This window comes from Perissodus microlepis, chromosome 10, assembly GCF_051167445.1.
Source record: "Perissodus microlepis isolate ML-2025 ecotype Zambia chromosome 10, ASM5116744v1, whole genome shotgun sequence".
Taxonomy (NCBI): domain Eukaryota; kingdom Metazoa; phylum Chordata; class Actinopteri; order Cichliformes; family Cichlidae; genus Perissodus; species Perissodus microlepis.
Window position 1 is genome coordinate 26,322,619 of NC_140470.1, and position 18,754 is coordinate 26,341,372.

Genomic DNA, 18,754 nt, shown 5'->3' on the forward strand with positions numbered 1-18,754 from the left:
AAAATTACAATGACATTCATGTCCATAATTAGTGTATGTAAACTTCTGACCACTACTGTATATCTTTCCAATAATAGCTGCTTTGTTAATGCTAGCTGGATCTTTCTTTTTGTTTTTTGTTGTTTTGTTGATGCCACAAAAAATCATTCTGTAAATGAAATATGGGGTTGTTCTACTGATGCTGGAACTATTTAAGACAAAGGAGTGCAAGAAAATGAAAGATGAGAAGAAAAAGAATGGCCCAGGGTGCTGGAGATCTGGCACTAGAGTAGAATTACTTAAACTGCCTTTGGCTGTCCTTGCCTAGAAGACTTATTTCTAATTAAATGTCTCCGGAATTTAACATAATTACCTTAAAGGATAATCACACTCTCTTAAATATCATTTAAAGGTTGCAATTGTCATGCTTGCCAATTTAAATCCTACCATCTTTCCAAATATGCACAGACCTATTATCTCATCATTATCCTTTTCTTTATTCCTGCTCTTATCCTGCTTGTTTAGTGCTTTATTAACATATGCCCTGACACTAATATCTCCAGTTTTTTAAGCTTGCACAACAATGGAAATCGTAAGAAAAAGGGAATCCTAGCCGTGCAGGTCATTCCTCCCTGTTCATTTAAAACTAAGGAGAAGAAAGCAGATAGAAAAACAGTCAGCAGGGCACTTCATTGACTGACAGGGACCAGAGCAGCCATTAGCCTCAAGTGTTAAGAGACTACCACAGGGTGATTTCAATTACCCTGCTCTGCCCCAGTAGGAAGACTGGACAAATGGATAAAAGGATATTTTGGGAAAAGTAAGTGATGGAATTGGAGAGACATATATTTTATATAACATTGCATTGCTTCATTTCTTTTCCACAAGGATACTGTCAGACAGTAAACGTTCAAGAAATGAAGTATGTCCATGCAGGGAAAGAGGACTACTTGAGTTTTACGGTTGAATCCGCAAAAAGTTAAAATACCTCTCCAGCTTTTATTTGACCTTCCACTGCCTTTCACTGGCATTCATCTCTGCTGCCACAGCGCCAACATTTATGTCTCTGTATGTTTTCAGTGTTTAACACAGGTGATATTCCTATACAGAGAACTCTTTACGTTTTAAGGGCTTTTATAGCTGAGAGAAAACCCCCCAGCAAAAAAAAAAGATTAATAAAAAATCCTTTATATTTATTAATTGCTGTCTTTAAATGACATTTAGATCGGTAGTGAGCACGACTTTCAGTGGTATCTAGCGGCATTGTGGTTTCTTCTATATAACAGCCATAGCAAAGGGCACTGAGTTGTGAAACTGCTCTTGCTGGCCCAGTCACCTCAGCATTTAAAAATAGATCACCAGAGGCAAATTACTTCCATATAAATTTTTTTTCATCAAGGCAGCATGGACAAACGTAAAATATACAGATTTGTGCCGCTAAGCTAACAAAGCATAACCTTGACAGTGCTGGTTTTTGGGGGCACGACTTCAAAACAGAGGGAGCAAGCTGCATCTGCTCTGATATAACCAGGCTCTGCTAGATTTTGTACTGTTATGAATTTTTTTGACCAGCAGTTAAACTTCAAACCCTACCTTTCTAAGCTCATCCAGTCTTGTTTGCTTCATGCAAGGAACATTGCAAAAAATCTAATCTACACTATCAGGCAGCAACTTGGACATTTTAATAATAATAATTTATTTGAAAGCGCCTTTCAGAACACTCAAGGACACTGTACACAGTAGAATAATAAAAGCAACATAAAAACAAGCAGTTTACACAATCATAAAAGCATTTTAGTTCACACTTTAATCTTCCCTTGTCGTCTCTTACACTCCTGTCTTCACTTGGTTCAAAAAGCAGCTCATATACTAAATAATAGCCAGTGTTCACTCCTCAACCCTTTTCTTCCCTTCCCGTGGCTCCCAGCGAAATTCAGAATTAATTTAAAAACTTTATTAATTACTAACAAAGACCTAAATAGAGGCTCCTTGGTACACATTTTCCTTACAAGTGAAAGACCCCTGGTTCAGTCCTGGGAGAAGACATCAATTCCTTTGGGATTGTATCAGGAAGGACATCCGGCATAAAAATCTGTCAAATCAAACATGCAGAGCTACCCCCTGTGAATAAGGGAGCAGCTGAAAGTAGCACACACTGACAATGCCCATGCTCCTGCTTATTTAGTGACCTGGGAAGTCTTTATTCAAGCAGTTGGTCTGGTTGGGGTCACTTTTGACTATTGCATGGTCTCATTTTAAATCCAGAACAGGCTTTTGAGGTTATAGAACCTTCGGCTACAGAACACACAAAAATACATATGTGAGGCCAAATATATGACATCTCTGTGTATGAATGTTGTATAAGTCTTCATCCCAGTTGTGAAGTACTTTAAAAAGTGCTATACAAATGCATTTATATTTATTATTTATAGTAGCAGGAGGAGGAGTAGTCCTTAACAGGGACAAGCAGGAGTCTTCATGGTCTATGACATGTGCACACAACATCGTAGTCAGAGCAGGTGGAAGAGAGCTGAGAAAGGTGGAGGTATGCTAAAGAGATAAGAGGAAATGTGAATGAGATGGACTCTGGTGTAACAGTGAAGAGTTAGTGAAGGTGGCTGAGTTTAAATACCTGGGGGTCAACTATCCAAAGCAACAGACAATGCACAAGAGAGGTGAAGAAGAGAGTGCGGGGAGGGAAGATAGCAGCAAGATTGAAAGGTAAGGTTTAGAAGATGGTAGTGAGACCTGCTATGATGTCTAGCTTAGAGACAGTGTAACTAAAAAAAGGCAAGAGGCAGAGCTGAAGATGTTAAAATTTTCATCTGTAGTGACCAAGAGGGACAAGATTAGAAATGGGTACATCAGAGGGAAAACGCAGGTTGAGTAGTTTGGAGATAAAGTTGGAGAGGCAATACTGGGATGGTTTGGACATGTAAAGAGAGATAGTGGATATACTGGACAATGGATGGCACTGCCAGGCAGGAGGAACAGTGGAAGACCACAGATAAGATTCATGGATTGAGTGAAGGAGGGGATGGTGTGACAGGAGAGGAAGCTAACGATAGGGAGAAATGGAGGCAGATGATCTGCTATGGTAACACCTAAGGGAGTAGCCAAAAGAAGAAGAAAGAGCTAATTATTCAGAAAGTTATTGGTCATGCGCACCTCTTGGATAAACTCTGCTAAGTGGCTGGAATTTATAGCATGCTAGTAGACAATTACATTAGACGGTTGCTTGTGTAGTTTGATGGACTGAAACTGAACATGAGAAGATGTGGACCTGCTGGAAATGATTATTGCATTTGACCATAGAAAATAAAAAGTATGCTGCTTTTAGCTGGCTTGCTGGGATTCAGTGGCCACATATCTTTCTCGCATTGTCTGAATACTGCTCTCTGCCTAGCTAAAAGCTACACCTTTTGGGTTCTCTTAGCATATTTCATGTGGTAATACTTATCAGAGTGAGCTCAGTTGTATACTCTTAATTAGCAAGTGTAGGCCTAAGTAGACTGAGGAGCTATAGTTGTTAGCACTGTTGGACTAGCTAACCCTGCAAGCCGATACTATGATGCTAACTTTCAAGCACATACTTGGTTTTCACATATGCCAATGTCATTGTGATGGTTTGTGGTTACCAGGCCTACAACTTGGTCTTGAAGTCTGCCTTAAAATACAGACAGAGCTACAGGCAAAGATGATGACGTTAGCTGCATATCATTCCTATAGCACACAGTGGATGATACACACAGGAAAAGGTAGAGTGGCTTGGATGTGCCAATCCAGGAGCAGAATGTCAGGAAATGACTTTTCTGGAGTGTTGGAAATGACAGATGGTGTAAAAAGGAGGATGGGGAGGAAATAAGATGGCGGATCATTAATCATCTCAGAAACCATTTATTCTAAATATACCTTCTACTTCCACACCTTTGTACCTGCCTTTGTGAACAGCTTTTGTGGGTTATTATTTTTATTGTGATATAAATTGTCAAATGTAAAGCACAAGGTTCAGACACCCAGGACTTGAATGAAGACATCTTTTCACTAGTCTTTCATGCATCTCAAAAGACATTTTGATTTGAGCAGACCCCTTCAGGTTCCCATTTCAGGTGCTTGCATACATCTAAAGCCTCTAGTGGTATTTATTCATGACAACCTGTTCCTTTACACCATCCACATCACACAGGTTTGCTTTCCCAGCTTCCAAAAAGACAGTTGTCACCACAGTGACAGGAACACCCCAGTGGCTGAGCTACAGAAGAGTGAGTGGAATGTGCACCGAGTACATATTTTACAGCTAAAATGTGAATTGATGGATGCAGCCGTTCATATTAGCACAGAGTTTCTCCTTTTCTGGCGTTTCTTTTTTGCAGGCTCTTTCTCTGATGTTTGTTTTATTGATGGGACACAAACACGCTTGTGCAAATGACTGCGAGGAAGTAGGACAAAGGGATAAAAAGGATCAATCTTTCTTTGTCACTCTACTGTACAGCATTCTCTGCATCTATGTCCCTCATTTTTCGCAATGAGGCTGTCCTCATCGTTGCATTTGAGAACATTTTGTCTGTGTGATATTAAAGAGCAGCCAGTAATAAGACGAGGGACACTTCGCGAGCTTCAGATCTGGCAGTGCCGTACAAAAGGTGGCCACCCAATAAATCTGGCTTGATAAAGCCTAATTAGTGATTCACAGTCGCACAGTAGCCCCTGACAGCAGGCAATTTTTAGCTGATTCACCTTATCGGACCATTTTCAAGGACACGCTTCTCACTCCCACTGTAAATATTTTGCAAGGTCAGGGGAAGAAAGACATTCCCCTTGCAGGCGAACAATGGCTGTCTTTGTCAGTCCTTAATATTTCAAACCTTGGTTGTTTTTTTTCTCTGGTAGCCTTGAGTGCAAAGCTGCCATCATTGATATTTTGTAAAGTAAAACTGTTCAGCAAAATGCTCTTTCTTTTTTTTTTATAGCGTACTCCCAGAGGAATCAAGGATGCATAAAGTAAAGCTCTGACAGAAGTAAGGAAGAAATCCAAAATAAGTTTTGATAATATTTACCCAATTAAAAGCATATAGAAATTATTGACATTTTCTCTGCAATGGCAGCCTAAGCCTTGGGAGCTCTGTTTTCCTTATATGACCTCTGTGGGCAAAGCATACATTGAAAATCAATTGATCCCTCAAGCAGGAAATCAACCAGCCTACAGAATACGAGGAGTCCGTTAAATGATTAGGACAGCAAGCTGTGCAGTTTTTATTTTAAACCAAACTCCAACTTTTTACACCAAAAGAGCGAGTCGGTGTTTGGCGCTGTTTGCTCACACCAACTAAAGTCCCGGTATGGCTGCTGTGGTTGGATTTCCAGGCAAGCTTCCTAGAGGTGCTTCTCCCACAGTACAAATACTGCCCCAGCAGTTTCTGTTCCACACCCCAGTGCCACTGGATAGATGGTTCCTGCCAGAACCCTCTGAGTGAATTGATTTGACCTCCTTTATTTGTTTTGTCTTTGTTCTTTCTTACCATAGGCAAGCCCAAAGTTGAACTGACCTACGACAAGATGTACACAGTAACCAGCCGGCTGACGTTCACCGTTAGCAAGGAGGATGATGGCGTACCTGTGATCTGCATCGTCGACCACCCTGCAGTCAAGGACTTCCAGGCACAGAAATACCTGGAGGTGCAGTGTAAGTGCTTCAGCTTGGTAATAAATTAGAAATCAGCATTTGATGGATATTTAAACAGCGTTATACTTTCCCTTTTTTCCTTTTTTCTGAGTATCATCTGCCTAACTCATCATCTTAATTCAGAAAAATGGACCGGATTAGAGAAGAGTGTTCCATTCCTACTAATTAAATGGAATAGATTTGCTTTTTTCTTACCCGCAACTAAAAGTTTAATGCATGAGGTGTGGCAGTGACATTGAAAGAAAATTATGCATGTTATAATGAATAAAAGGGGAAATTGGACTGTAACACAGTAGACAGTTCTATCTTCACTAATTAAATGACATAAACTTTCCACAACCTATCCCCCCACCACCCTCTGAAAATTTGGTGAAAGGCTTTGCCATTGGAAAAAAAATGATTCATCCTGTGTGAGTAGGAAAAAATGAATGTAGAGGTGGTTTACAGATGTAACAAAGGAGAAGGTGTACAGGGTTCATGCAAAGCTGAGGATGCAACAGAGAAGGTGAGATGGAGGGTGATGATCGACCCCTGAAGGGAGAGCTGAAAGACAACGTGTTTAGTTTCCTCCGGAAAAACATGTCGGTGTTAGATTTGAATTTCACTTTGCTCTTCTCACCTCTTTGTGAGAAGCATGGAAAAAAAATCTGCAGATCTAGTTGAATGCAAAACAGATGCATACTTAAAAAGCTATTATCTTGGTGGCACAATGGCCAGCACAAGCAGATCTTTTCAACTGGTGTTTTCCTGACTTCAGACATGCTTTGGCTGCCTGTGGAGTATTTTGGTGCAAACAGCAGAGTGCACAGTGTGCAGGTGGTAGTGTTTTGTGGAAAAATATTTCACATGTGCATCAGAAATAAATATTTTAGAGTTGTTTTTTCCCCTAACCTAATGTCAATCATTTCATTAGGAAGTGCAAACAAAATGCATAGCAACTATTTATTACAAATATTTGCTACAAATGCACGGCAACAGTGCAAAAGAATATAAAATAAAATATAGATGTAAATATAAATAAATCGCCATAATTCACCCTTAGCCAGGCAACGCTCTTAAATTTAGCATCAGAAATTAAATGCCTGTCAGGAAGTCTGCATTCATTTATAAAATGATCTGTCAGGATCCAGTTCTGTTCTTGATATGTGCTTTGTGCTGCACGTAAAGCTTTTGTATCAGTTTACACCTGTAATTAAATATTAACAACCAATCTGCAATTTGCAGTTTATCTTTGATTTGACAAGTATCACACCAGGCCACTCTCTCTTAAATCCTTATTGTTGTTCCAAAAAGCATCTTTTAGCACTTTCACACTTCCTTGTGGTGAACGTCTGTGCTTTCATTTAGAAAGGTTAGCTAAAACCGTGTTAGCTCACTATTAGATTTTAAATTACAGGGTAATCTGTGAGAGCTAGGATCACTTAATATTTTAAGTCTGGGCTTCGTTTTGATGTTGTGAGAGAAATGGCACTGGAAAAACTCCATGGTACTCCAAAAATTTAACTATTTTCAATTGAAAATGTTTTTTAATATTTTAATGCTGAGGGTATTTTTAAATAAGGGACATCAAGTCAATGCTGAACCTTATTTCTCAGTGTTGTATGATGCACAGCCCTGATCACATGACCTCAGGGTCCTGTTGGGATGGATGGATGTCAATGTACAGCCATGCTTCTCCAAGCAGGACCTTGAAAATTCATGGGCAAGCTAAGATCCAATCCTTAATTTCCATTTGTTTTTATTTTTATTGACAAAAATATACAGATAATATGCACTCATTAAGTGATCTTAGTATTTATTGACACTCTGCACCATCCAGACCATTATATAATTTGCACCTCTATGCTTAGATTAACTAAACTAACCAGCGGTTTATAGATTTCTACAACATCTCTCAAAAACAGAATGTTACTTATTTTCCTCAAGTGAATGAGACTAAATTTGCTGTTTTGATTTGTATGTGAGGTACAAACATTCTCAGAATTCATTAAACTCTAAAATAATGCCCCTGTTTTCATGTAGGAATGGTTAACACAATGTTTATCTATCTAATCATCTGACCTTGTTTATTCAACTAAATGTTCCTTAAAAAAACAACATGTGGCCCATAATGGAGGCCAGGGGCACACTTTTGCAGCAATCACCACTTTTAATTGCAGTATTATTTATATATATATATGCACAGACGAGTCTTCTCAATAACTAATAATAGCAATAACACAACACTGCTATAAAACAGCATGTAACAAGTAATTAAAATCCTAGACTGAATGATTAGATCTTTTGTTAATAGAGAATGGTTAAAGTTCTGTATTTATTGTTTCTGTAACCTTATGTCTTTGGCCTCTGGCATGTCCTAGCATTTTATTTAAAAAAATAAAATCTCTTCTGTCACTATCTGACCTTTCTCTATGAGCATGAGAGGAGGAGATCAGCTCATCTACAGAGGCAGAATGGCATTTTCCTGTCCTCTGATAACAGGGAGCTCACACTGACCACCCGGCTCAGTGCCTCACTCTGCTCCGTGCAGGGGCTGAGGCTGCCATGCTCTTTGCATACTGTAGTGGGTAACAAACAGACATAAACAGTCCTCCTCTCTACCTTCTCTTTGAACTCTGTTACACAGTTTAATATTACATAGCAACTGCTATTAGTGTATCCTTCCTATGTCCAGAGGAATTTTGTTTCTCTGTGGACTGTCTAAAGACTAACAGTCAACTGGTATGAATTAAGTAGATGTTTACTAATTGAGCACTCAGGGATGTGATAAAGTGCAAAATGCACAGTTTGGAGTCACGATTCTGTGTGTTTTTTTTAATTTATTTGTTTTAGCAAAAGGACCAGCATTGTATAAAATTAGTGGAAGTATTATTGTTTTTCAACCAACACCTTTCACAACTTTTACTTTGAAAGCTTTCTGTTTCTATAGCATTAAAAGGCTCTTAGTAGTCGTGGTTTTTATTGATCATATTGCCCCTACTGGTGACTAATGTTACAGTCACACTAGAGAAAACAGTGAAGGAGCAGCCGACAACAAAACGTGCAATCGACACGCCGTTCCACCATGTCGATTTCACTATTTGCCTTTTAAAATCAGTAAAAAGACACGCATGCAGAATTTACAGTAAGTTGCAGTAAAAGCAGAGGGAGAAATTTTATTTCAAGCCAACATGAAAATAACCACGGGAAAGCGTTTAAACAGACATTATTAACACATTTTCATGTAGATACATATTAGCTGCCTGGATTCATCATTTCTGGCAGTTAAGCACCCTGGAATGGCTTTAAATATATCATCTCCCCCTGCTGGTAGTCCAATATCTGCATGTAGTAATGCAACTTCTGCAAGCGAGTCCATTTTATGTTTTGTCTGTTACAGGTTTTATGGATGAGACAATGGGTCAACCAAGGTTATTAATCATTATTAATCATTTCAATGAGACTTTAATAAACTGATTGTTCCTAGTTAGTTATTGGATTCAAAGCAACAGAGTCAGTCTGCTGTCAGTTTTGGATTGACTCGGGTGAAGCTGGCACTTGTGTCATTATATTATCATTGATTATTGGTGATAAATTAACAAAAATCTGTGCAAACTACTTACATTCTACTTTTAATCTCATCCAAAATGGTAACATTGTTGCAGGATGGAAATTTACCTACAAATTTACAGGCACCCTTGCTTTTATATAGCATGTATAGCTAGAATTTAACAAGTAGTTAGTTAAGTTCAACCCCGACTACAAAAACGAAGCGCAGAGGAGTCGTGCTCATTGGTGCACCCTGAATCAAATTGATTGCAGGATGTTGGCAATCTGCCTGCGTTTATTACACTAGATGAAAATTAGTTGCAAACGTTAACCAGCCTGTCTATCAGAGAGGGACTCCAGGCAATCCAAGACTGACTGCAATTGTTTAGAGATGGGATGCCTCCCAAGAGGTGTTGTGTGCAGTTGTCTTGCAATCAGAAGTGCTCAGCCTGAGGTGGAATGTGCAACCGTTCATTGTCACACTTACGAAAAAATTAAACACAGTCACCACAACCACCGTGTATTCCTAATCAGCAAGGAGATTGCTCTTGGACTATTTTTACTCTAGTGTGACTGAGCCGTTAGCTAACAGAAAACTGTTTGGAAAATTCAAACTTTGGTTTTTGTGTCCCTTAAATGTCGAGAACTATATGTACAATCTATGTATCTTTACAACCCCAATGAACTGTCTGCTTTTTCCTTCTAATTGTCACCACAGAGCCCTTCCCATTAACATATCCAAAAAGTGCATATGTTTGGTGAGAAAATTATGAATGACAAGACTAAAATAAAGCCTACTTCTGCAGTTTCTACAGTGACATGCAAGTTAGCTTACTGATTAGATGCAGTACACTGGTTGATTTACATTTCATTCACCCACTGTGTAGGCAATTTGTGAGTGGAATGGAGAGCATTGTGTAGTAAGAAAAGGCAGAGGAAAAAAGCCCATTGTCAGGGGACAGCATAATTAAATAAGACACTAATGATTATGTGTATAAGAAAGCAAGCTGTTTGCTCGGATGCTGGGTTGTTTTTCCCATAAGGTCAGCTGGCTGCCGAGAGATGGATAGTGCCGTCTTGAGTGCTTATGAGGTGAGGCACACAATAAAGCAAATAATTCAGTTAGCATAATGATAACGGCTCTCTTGCATATGGTAGACACTATTTCATTTCCACTGAAGTGGCAGCATCCGAATCTGGCAGCACAGTGTTTTCCCATCAAACAGAGACAAGAAAGCTTTGCCATAACTACTTGAGGCTATCAAAACAACCTACAGATGCCTGGCGTCCTTCATGTTTATGGCTCCGAGATGAGAAGGTCAGATGACGTCGTGAGCAAAGAAAAAGTTGCAGGATGCCATGTAGTGCCTGGAGTGGAAATAAAACCAAAGGGTTGCTGTCTAAATCCAAGCATGCCCACTGAGCAGAAGACTTGGCTTTTTGCCCATCTGCTGTCCATCACAGAAACTGAAAGCCAGCCACTGACAGGGTGTGATTTAGACAGATGGATGGCCAGACACGTGTTGTTTATTGCCGAGAAGGTCGGACAGCAGCGTGGAACTTTACCGCCAGCTTTGAAATCATAACTCAGCCTCGATCATTCCATCTACAGGCTGATTAAAAAACACACGCACCAAAAAGTGGATTTAGGCGATAAAAAGAGGAAGAGAACAAGAATAATTTGCATCATAACTGGTAAACTATAATTACTCTACTATGAAATAAAATGGTTCCACTGAATGGCATTTCTCTCTGCCATTTAATGTTACATTTTTAACAAAACTTTTTTTTCATGGGGTAAAAATACTCTTATGCTCTTTTTATTACATTCAAGTAAATGGTATTTGTGACATCCATTGCATTTACAAAAAAGATGGGGATGATGTTTCCCTTTTGTGATGTGCTGTTGCTGAGCAGACGGCAAGATAAAAAGCAAATGTTCTTCGGTTTTCTGTCAGCAGGACACCTCATTGACTGGAACCATCAACCAAAACATACCTGGCATTTTTAAACCTTAGCAAAAGGTTGTAAGTCAGACGAGAGCTTCCGTTTCCCATTTCCCATTCAGTGCATGGCAAGAACGAATTCAATCCTTTATCCATTTGATAGATTGAATAAAACATTACATTCAGTCGTCTCTTACGCCAAGGTGAAAAAAAGGCTTTGATAGCACCAGCAACAGTCAGTGCGATGGGAACAACCAAAACTCCACGGGTGCAGAGAATAGCACAGCGGTGACTGTCAAAGCACCCCACTGATTTGTCAAAACAGCATTCTTACATGCTTTTTTTCTCCAGCTGTAACAGCTACTAAAGTGCTTTTGCAACTTTAACAGGAAGCATCTTTGAACATACCAAGCTACTTGTGATCCTGCCCAGTGCCCACCTATCATCTCCTAGTGCTTTATGTTTTGTTGTCTTCTTTAATTTACATATCCACCAAAGATAAGATAAGACAACCTTTATCAGTTGGCTGGGGCAGGGAACAGTGGCAAAAAGAAATAGAGCAGGAATAAAAATAACTTTATAGCCTAGAACCTAAAATGTACACTAAACAAAAATATGCTCACGTATAGCTGGTTTGATGCTCTGTAATCTGTATGCACAGGCTGTAATAGCAGGAAATTTAAAGGAAGACACCTTGAAAGTAATTTACTGTTTACTTAATGTTAAGTCAAATCCCCCCCGGACTAAGCAACATAGCAGCTCAGTCCTAATAACAATAACACTGCCTTTTAGCAACTTAAACATGACCTGGGCCTCCTCTGATGCTTGAACACTGCTGAGGCAGGTCATGGATGTTGTTCTTGTTGCTGTATTTACTGTTAATCCTTGCACCTTTTAAGGGTTTGCTCTTCAGGCACCATTCCCTTTCTGTTTTTTTTAAAGTAGAAGCTATTTCAAATGTTTGCCCTGAACATTTTAACCATTATTAACAACTTTCTGTCTCTCTCTACGGTTTTTAACATGCCACTGTTTATCATCCGTATAAGGAGAACGCATTCAATGGAAAGATTCCCTTTTATGCTTCCTGTGTTTTGTGGGGTTCCCCAAGAGTCTGTACAGGGAATCCCTGATTTTTTACCATGTACAATATAACCCTGGAAAAATCAAATGTCATGTGGAAAAGAAAGTGTTTGCAGGACCTTAAAAAACAAAGTATATCCCAGGATTTATCAGCCTGTAGAACCACCTTCAACAGCGATAACTTTATATAATTGTTTTCTGTGTGACTTTATCAGTCTCACGTCATTGTGGAGTCATTTTGGACCACTTTTCCTTCCAACATTGCTTCATTTCAATGAGGTTTGTGGCATCCGTTGAGGCACAACTCTTTTAAGGTCCCACCGCACCATTTCAGTTATGTTGACTTTTACTTGATCTTTTCTGCATTCTGTTGCTGCTGTGCTTAGGATCATTATCCTGTTGCATGACCCAGTTTTAATCAAGCTTTAGCTGTCAGACAGATGGCCTCAGATTTGACTCTAGAGGAATCAAATTTAAGAACAGAGAAGTTCATGTTTGACTCACTGACTGCAAGGTGTCCAGGCCTGTGGCAGCAAAACAAGTCCGATTTATCACCCATCCACTGACAGTTGGTATGAGGTGTTTGTGCCGATATGCTGCGATTGGTTTTCCCTAAAGGTAGAGCTATGCAATATGACCAGCCATCTCAACTTAAGTCTCATCTGTCAAAAGGAGATTGTTCCAGAAGTCTTTTGGTTTGTATATAACTGTATGTCCCCTTTAAAATCTCAGATTTCAAGTGCTGGCTTAGTATCTCCAATTGTCACCAGAAGGTGCTTTATGTAATATAAGGTAAAAGAGCCCACATTTAAAAAGAGGCCAATTTCCTTGAATAGTCAAGATCTTAGATGTGATCTCCCTGCTCCTTGGACACCTTATTAGTGCTCGAAATCCTCCCTCAGTTCATATAAATGCGAGAAGTCGGCAAAGCTGATTGACACCAACCAATGCCTCGTGCAACTTCATTGTTCTGCATGTCACTCCCAGGTTGAATTGGATTTAGCAGTTTTACGTTCTACTCCTGACCACAAATTTCAGCTTTGATGCATGTGCTTATCATTATGTTGATACTAAAGTTATACTATAAATAATTTTACAGCAGACCAGAATTCATGATAAGAACTTGTAGTTTGTCACTAATGTTATCTGGATATTTAATACTTTGTGTTTTTCTCATTTTTTCAGACAAACCAGAAGTTAAGATCGTGGTAGAATTTCCTCAGGGTCTGACCAGAGAAGGAGAGAACCTGGAACTGTCGTGTAAATTCAGAGGCAAACCCGAGTATGACACAAGCAAACACACACAAACATACACATTTAACCAATTAATGATAGCCATGGTGAAACAGGTATGCCTGCCTGCTAACAGTTGCACATCAGTGTATTCACTGACATACCATCAGTGCATTGTGGCGTGTGGCTCTGTCTGTTACTGTTTTAGTTTTGCTGTTGAGAAGTAATGAACATATCAGCAGTTAGCTTGCACTGGCATTAAAAAGCATCTGTACATGGAAAAGACATAATTTCAAAATCTATGATTATTCAATCACTTTTTTTTATTTTTTTTTTTCACAAATCATGGTCACAATACATAATGAAAACGTTGCGATTATACACAAAAAACAAACAAAAAAACCAAAAAAAAACTAACAAAAAGAACCCCCCCCTCCCTCCCTCCCCACCTGAGGCTCACGTAAAGAGAAACAGAACAAAACAAACAAAAAATGTTGTTTTTTTTTATATAGTCAATAAATGGGTTCCAACAGAAGGCTTTACGGGGCTTTTGCTGTTAGTATTAGGAATACAGTACTATGCAAAAGTCTTGAGCCACCCCTGATTTCTTCACGTTTTATTTCCTCAAAGGCAGACTTTCTTATTATATTTAAAGTAGTCTTGAGCAATCGTTCTCCAGGCTTTCTGACAGTCTTCCAAATTTTTCTTTGGATGTTGGCTGCTGTTCACTCATTTTCAATCCAGTCTTTGTACCTGACCATTTTCAGAGGAATCTTTTTTTTTTCTAAGCTGCTCAACACTGAACAAAGACTACAGAGTTTGACCATCGTGATTCCCATAGAGCTGTTAACTGAAAACTTTGCATATATGATAATTGAGGACAAAAGAAGAATAAGCACGCCTAAAAAAAAAATATCTACAGCAGATGAACAGTATCCAAAAGTCATGTCCTGAAGAAAAAGGAAAAATCCAGCTCAGACTTGACACAGGACCTCAGAGTTGCATCTGACCCCGGCTGATCCAACAATGGAGAGTCATCAGAAATGGTGGAAGGGTGGCACAGATCCCAAACACACCAATTTCCCATTTTCCTAGAAAATGTGGGGTGGCTCAAGACTTTTGCACATCACTGTACATATGGCATGTTTTTGGTTTTTGTTATTAGAAATTTGCTCACTGCTGTATTTTTTGTTCTGCAAGAATATTCTGTCTGTCAAATTTGTACTGACTAAAGCACTATTTACGTTTTTTTAATACGTTCATTTAGGTACTCACAACACTTAGGAAAGACCATGGTGTACTTTTAATACAGTAAAAAAAACAACAGTGACTTGACACACAGTGTGTTTATGTACATTCAATCAAAACCCAATTCAAAGTGCTTTTGTTGCCTAAACCTAACCACAGATGGAAGTCTGGATGTGAAACCCGGTCCTTTGTGTAAGAGTTGCTTTGTACGCCCACCATCCACCAAAAACACCTCCTGCTGTCTATGTTACAATTTGTAAATGTGGCACATTGGCACACAAAAACTAATGTTAATCTAATGCAGCCAGACAGTACGTTCAACCCAAGCATAAAAAAAGGGAAAACACAAAAGCACTATTAGTTTGTGATTTATTGGAGCCTTCGTTGAACTATGAGAAAACATGCAAATATGGAGTGCATATTGCTATTCACAGTATCATGCATTAATTTCATCTGAGGCTTCCAGACCATTCATGGTTACACTGCACCTTTGAAGTTATAAAAGGACATAAGTCCAAAGACTTTCCCCCTTTGTAGTTAGTATAAGACCGCAAAATAAAAGTGAATGGAGAAAAGCAGACAGAAAATATTCTACTGGATTTAAGAACTCAGAAGCAGCAGTGGGTTTAGTTGAGGTAAAATGGCGAGGATACTATAAATTTAGTTCTCTCATTAGCTAAACTGGCATAACTTATAATGCCAGTGATGAATCATTGGCTTATTGTAAGCATAGAGTTTTTATTTTCTTTTGATGGGTAACATAACATATACTGCACACACCTCCAAAATATGTGTCTGTGTGTATGAGTGAGACACGTTATATATGTCTAGTGTACAGTACTGTGCAAAAGTCTTGAGCCAATCCTTCTTTATATTTTGCTCAGAAAATGGGAAATAGGTGCAGCAACTTATTGAAACGTGCAAACATATATGGAACGACTGTATATAAGGTACTGTAAAAGCAGAGTCTGTACGGTTCTAACGAGCTTCAGAGTCAATATTTGGTATGACTTCCTTTATTCTTTAACATAGCCTGAAGTCTCTTAGTCACCTTTTTTGTCATTTCTTTAACTAGTCTTCGGGAATAGTTCTCCAGGCTTCTTGAAGGCCATTTATTCCACACTGCTTCAATAATGTTGACGTCTGGGCTCTGGGCAGGCCAATCCATGACTGATAGTGCTCCATGGTGTGTTTTTCTATCCAACTATGCTTTTACTACAGTGTGTTTGAGAACATTATCATGAAAAACAAAGCCGTTGCATGATCTCCAACACCACTGGGGAAGCTCCAAACCATGTCAGAGCCTCCACCGTGATTTACAAATTACTTGCCACTTACTATTCTACCTACTGGAATCACTCCATAAGACCTGCTGGCATTGATTTTTATTCCAGATCCTTTGTAATTAGCATGCGTCTCCGTTTTCTCCCTGTTTTCATTCCGTAAGAATGGCTTCTTGACAGCCACCCTTCCACCGGGACATTTCTGATGAGGCTTCAGTGAACAGCAGATGTATCAACTTAAGGGCTAGATGCGTTTCTGAGGTCCTATGTCAGGTCTTTGCAATACATTTCCATATTTTTAGGGACATGACTTTCAAATGTTTTTTTCTGCTGTAGTTTTTTTGGTCTGTCGCTTCTTTTGTCCTCCACTTGTCTAGTTCCATCAACTTTCTTAAGGATGCACTGTTTTTGGCTAATAGCTTGCTATTAGCATCTGATTTAGGCTAATAGAACCTTGTTGTTCTTAAAGATGCAATTTAAAATTGGTTCTTTGGTCAATTTTCTGTTATGTTAAGTGGCTTAACAAAAAAAAAAGAATTTATCTGAAAACACCTTCTGTGGAGATACTGTTGGTTTTGTCCATTTTGGGTTATAGCTGTGGCTGAATCCATAAGCGACAACCTTTTCCCTTTGTAGATATAAAAGGGCTCATTGTAAGTTAATGAAAAAACTGTGATTATTATTTTCAGTGAACTATACACCAATGCAAACATAATAATGAGTGTTGTAAGGTAATGCGATTGTTGTCTAAATCCTGCATACTCGACTTTCCAAGTCTTCCCCATTTAGAACAACCAAGCATCTCTCAGATCTCCAGAGTTTTTCTTTAGGGGTATCTTGTTAGTCCCTTTATTATGCTGTAATATTAAAACCACCTGATTATTATTGTTTTAGACCTCTTGTATAGGTGTTCTGGCATTGACATGTGGCATTTAAAGGTGTCCTGTCATGTCTGGTGGAATGACTTTGGTAGCAGTTCCCTTGGGCCCTGTGGGTTCTGGGGTGGAGCCTGCTTGCCTTTGTACATCCTGTATATGTTTAATCACATGGGGATCTAGCGAGTTTGAAGGACACGTCAGTACTTTGGACTCTTGGTCATGCTTCTTGAGCTTATCTGTGGACTGTTTACTAATTGGTGGGCCACATTGTTCAGCTGATATATGCCAGTGCTACAGGCAGTACTATTATCATGTGGAGCGTGCGTAGTCTGTTTGCTCAAAATACCACCCACGTGAATGCCACTACTCAACATTCACCCAATTGTAACGAGATGATCCGTGCCATGTCCTGGCATTAAAAAAAGTGACTTGTGAACATTGCCTCATGGGCTAAAACTTAGTTTTTGATGACAAATTAGAAAATTGGAAATGCCAAATGTCACAACTCTGTGGAAGAGGAAGCTAAGAGTGGTACATAAACCTGACAAGCACAGTGTGTTGTTTTACTCAACACTGGCTCTAGAACTAATCTTCTCGCAGACAGCAGAGATTTCTTCTAATTAGCCGATGGAGTTCAGCTGATGGATAGAACGGCTGTGAAAGTACAGTTTCAGGGAGAAAAACTGTGAGTGGAATGTGATAAGGACCTGGGTCCTGGCTAGTCTAAATACCCATTACTGGCTACATAATCACGTAATTGAATGGCTTCTATGTTCTTTTTTCAGATTTCCAAAGGGGAAATTTGAAAACTGACCTGTAATTATGAAATACATCAGAATTACTGTGTGATATTTTGAGCAGGTATTTAATTACTGCTGCTTTAAAAGTGGAGGACCGAGCAGAAGGGCATTAATAATAGTGAGGGGAGTGGGTCCTAATGTCTTGCAGTTAGAATTTCAGTAGGCAGAGGGTTGAATAGGCTGGGTGTTTTTTCCCCTAAATGATGAGTGATAATATTCTGAAGGTATCTAGGGAAAGTGTATGAGGCTGAGAGAGAGTATGTTGATGGATTTGAGACACTGGATATGCACTCATGGAGTCAATTTTGTGATTAAAGTTAAATGATTATTTGTGGTACACAGAGCTGTGAACAGAAAACTGTCCTCAACTAATTTTTCTCACCATTTTGAAAACTTACAGTGACTCGGTGCAAATAAGCCCTTTGAAATGCCTAGCCTTATCATCTGAAAGCTCCAGCTTGTTGCTCATTAGGATATTATTTCACCTGCATCATCGGTAAACCCAGCTGTTGGTTTGTTTAGATGGCAGGTCTTTGTGATATGAGATGTAATGGAGTGCAAATGAAACCATTAGGGAGAGCAGGGTTGAGCGTAGCCCTGAGAGCCTCCGGCAGGAGACCTGCTGAACTGTTCAAATATCAATAAATTGTACTTGGTGCTGTTGAAATCTATCAAATTAGTATGTTGACAAGTTAGTTCAAATTTGAACAGAACACAATCATGAGATGAAGATGCTGTTATGAAAATTACATTACAAACTCAATGTGACCAACTTGCCGGTGCTTCTTTTGTTCAAATTCAAAGGTAAATGGCAGCCTTAGAAAAAGGCCCACGCCATGAAAACTTAATGGTTTCTGGAATCTGCAGACTTGAAAAGCAGTTTGTATTTTTGTTTTTTAGCATAAAAATATAGCTGATGTGTTCACAACATTTTATACTGGATTTGAATGCCAACCAAGCTCGTTTATGTTTGTCATGCCCAACTAATGTCAGACAGTGTATTTATGAAGACAGACATACAAACAGATAATCGTGTTAGTGACAAATGGAACCTAATAATTGTGTTAGTGACAAATGGGCCCTGTGTACCTGGGAG

General features: G+C 39.1%; 1 protein-coding gene across 5 annotated transcripts in view; it reads left to right on the forward strand.

Moving 5' to 3' along the window:
• cadm1a (cell adhesion molecule 1a) overlaps nucleotides 1–18,754 on the forward strand; it is a 455,163-nt gene that overhangs the window by 359,819 nt on the left and 76,590 nt on the right. For all 5 annotated transcript variants that reach the window (XM_084940844.1, XM_084940843.1, XM_084940845.1 and 2 more), the window contains 2 exons: nucleotides 5,504–5,662; nucleotides 13,402–13,498. In XM_084940844.1, coding sequence (XP_084796970.1) covers nucleotides 5,504–5,662; nucleotides 13,402–13,498 — 256 coding nt within the window. The remainder of the gene's footprint in view (nucleotides 1–5,503; nucleotides 5,663–13,401; nucleotides 13,499–18,754) is intronic.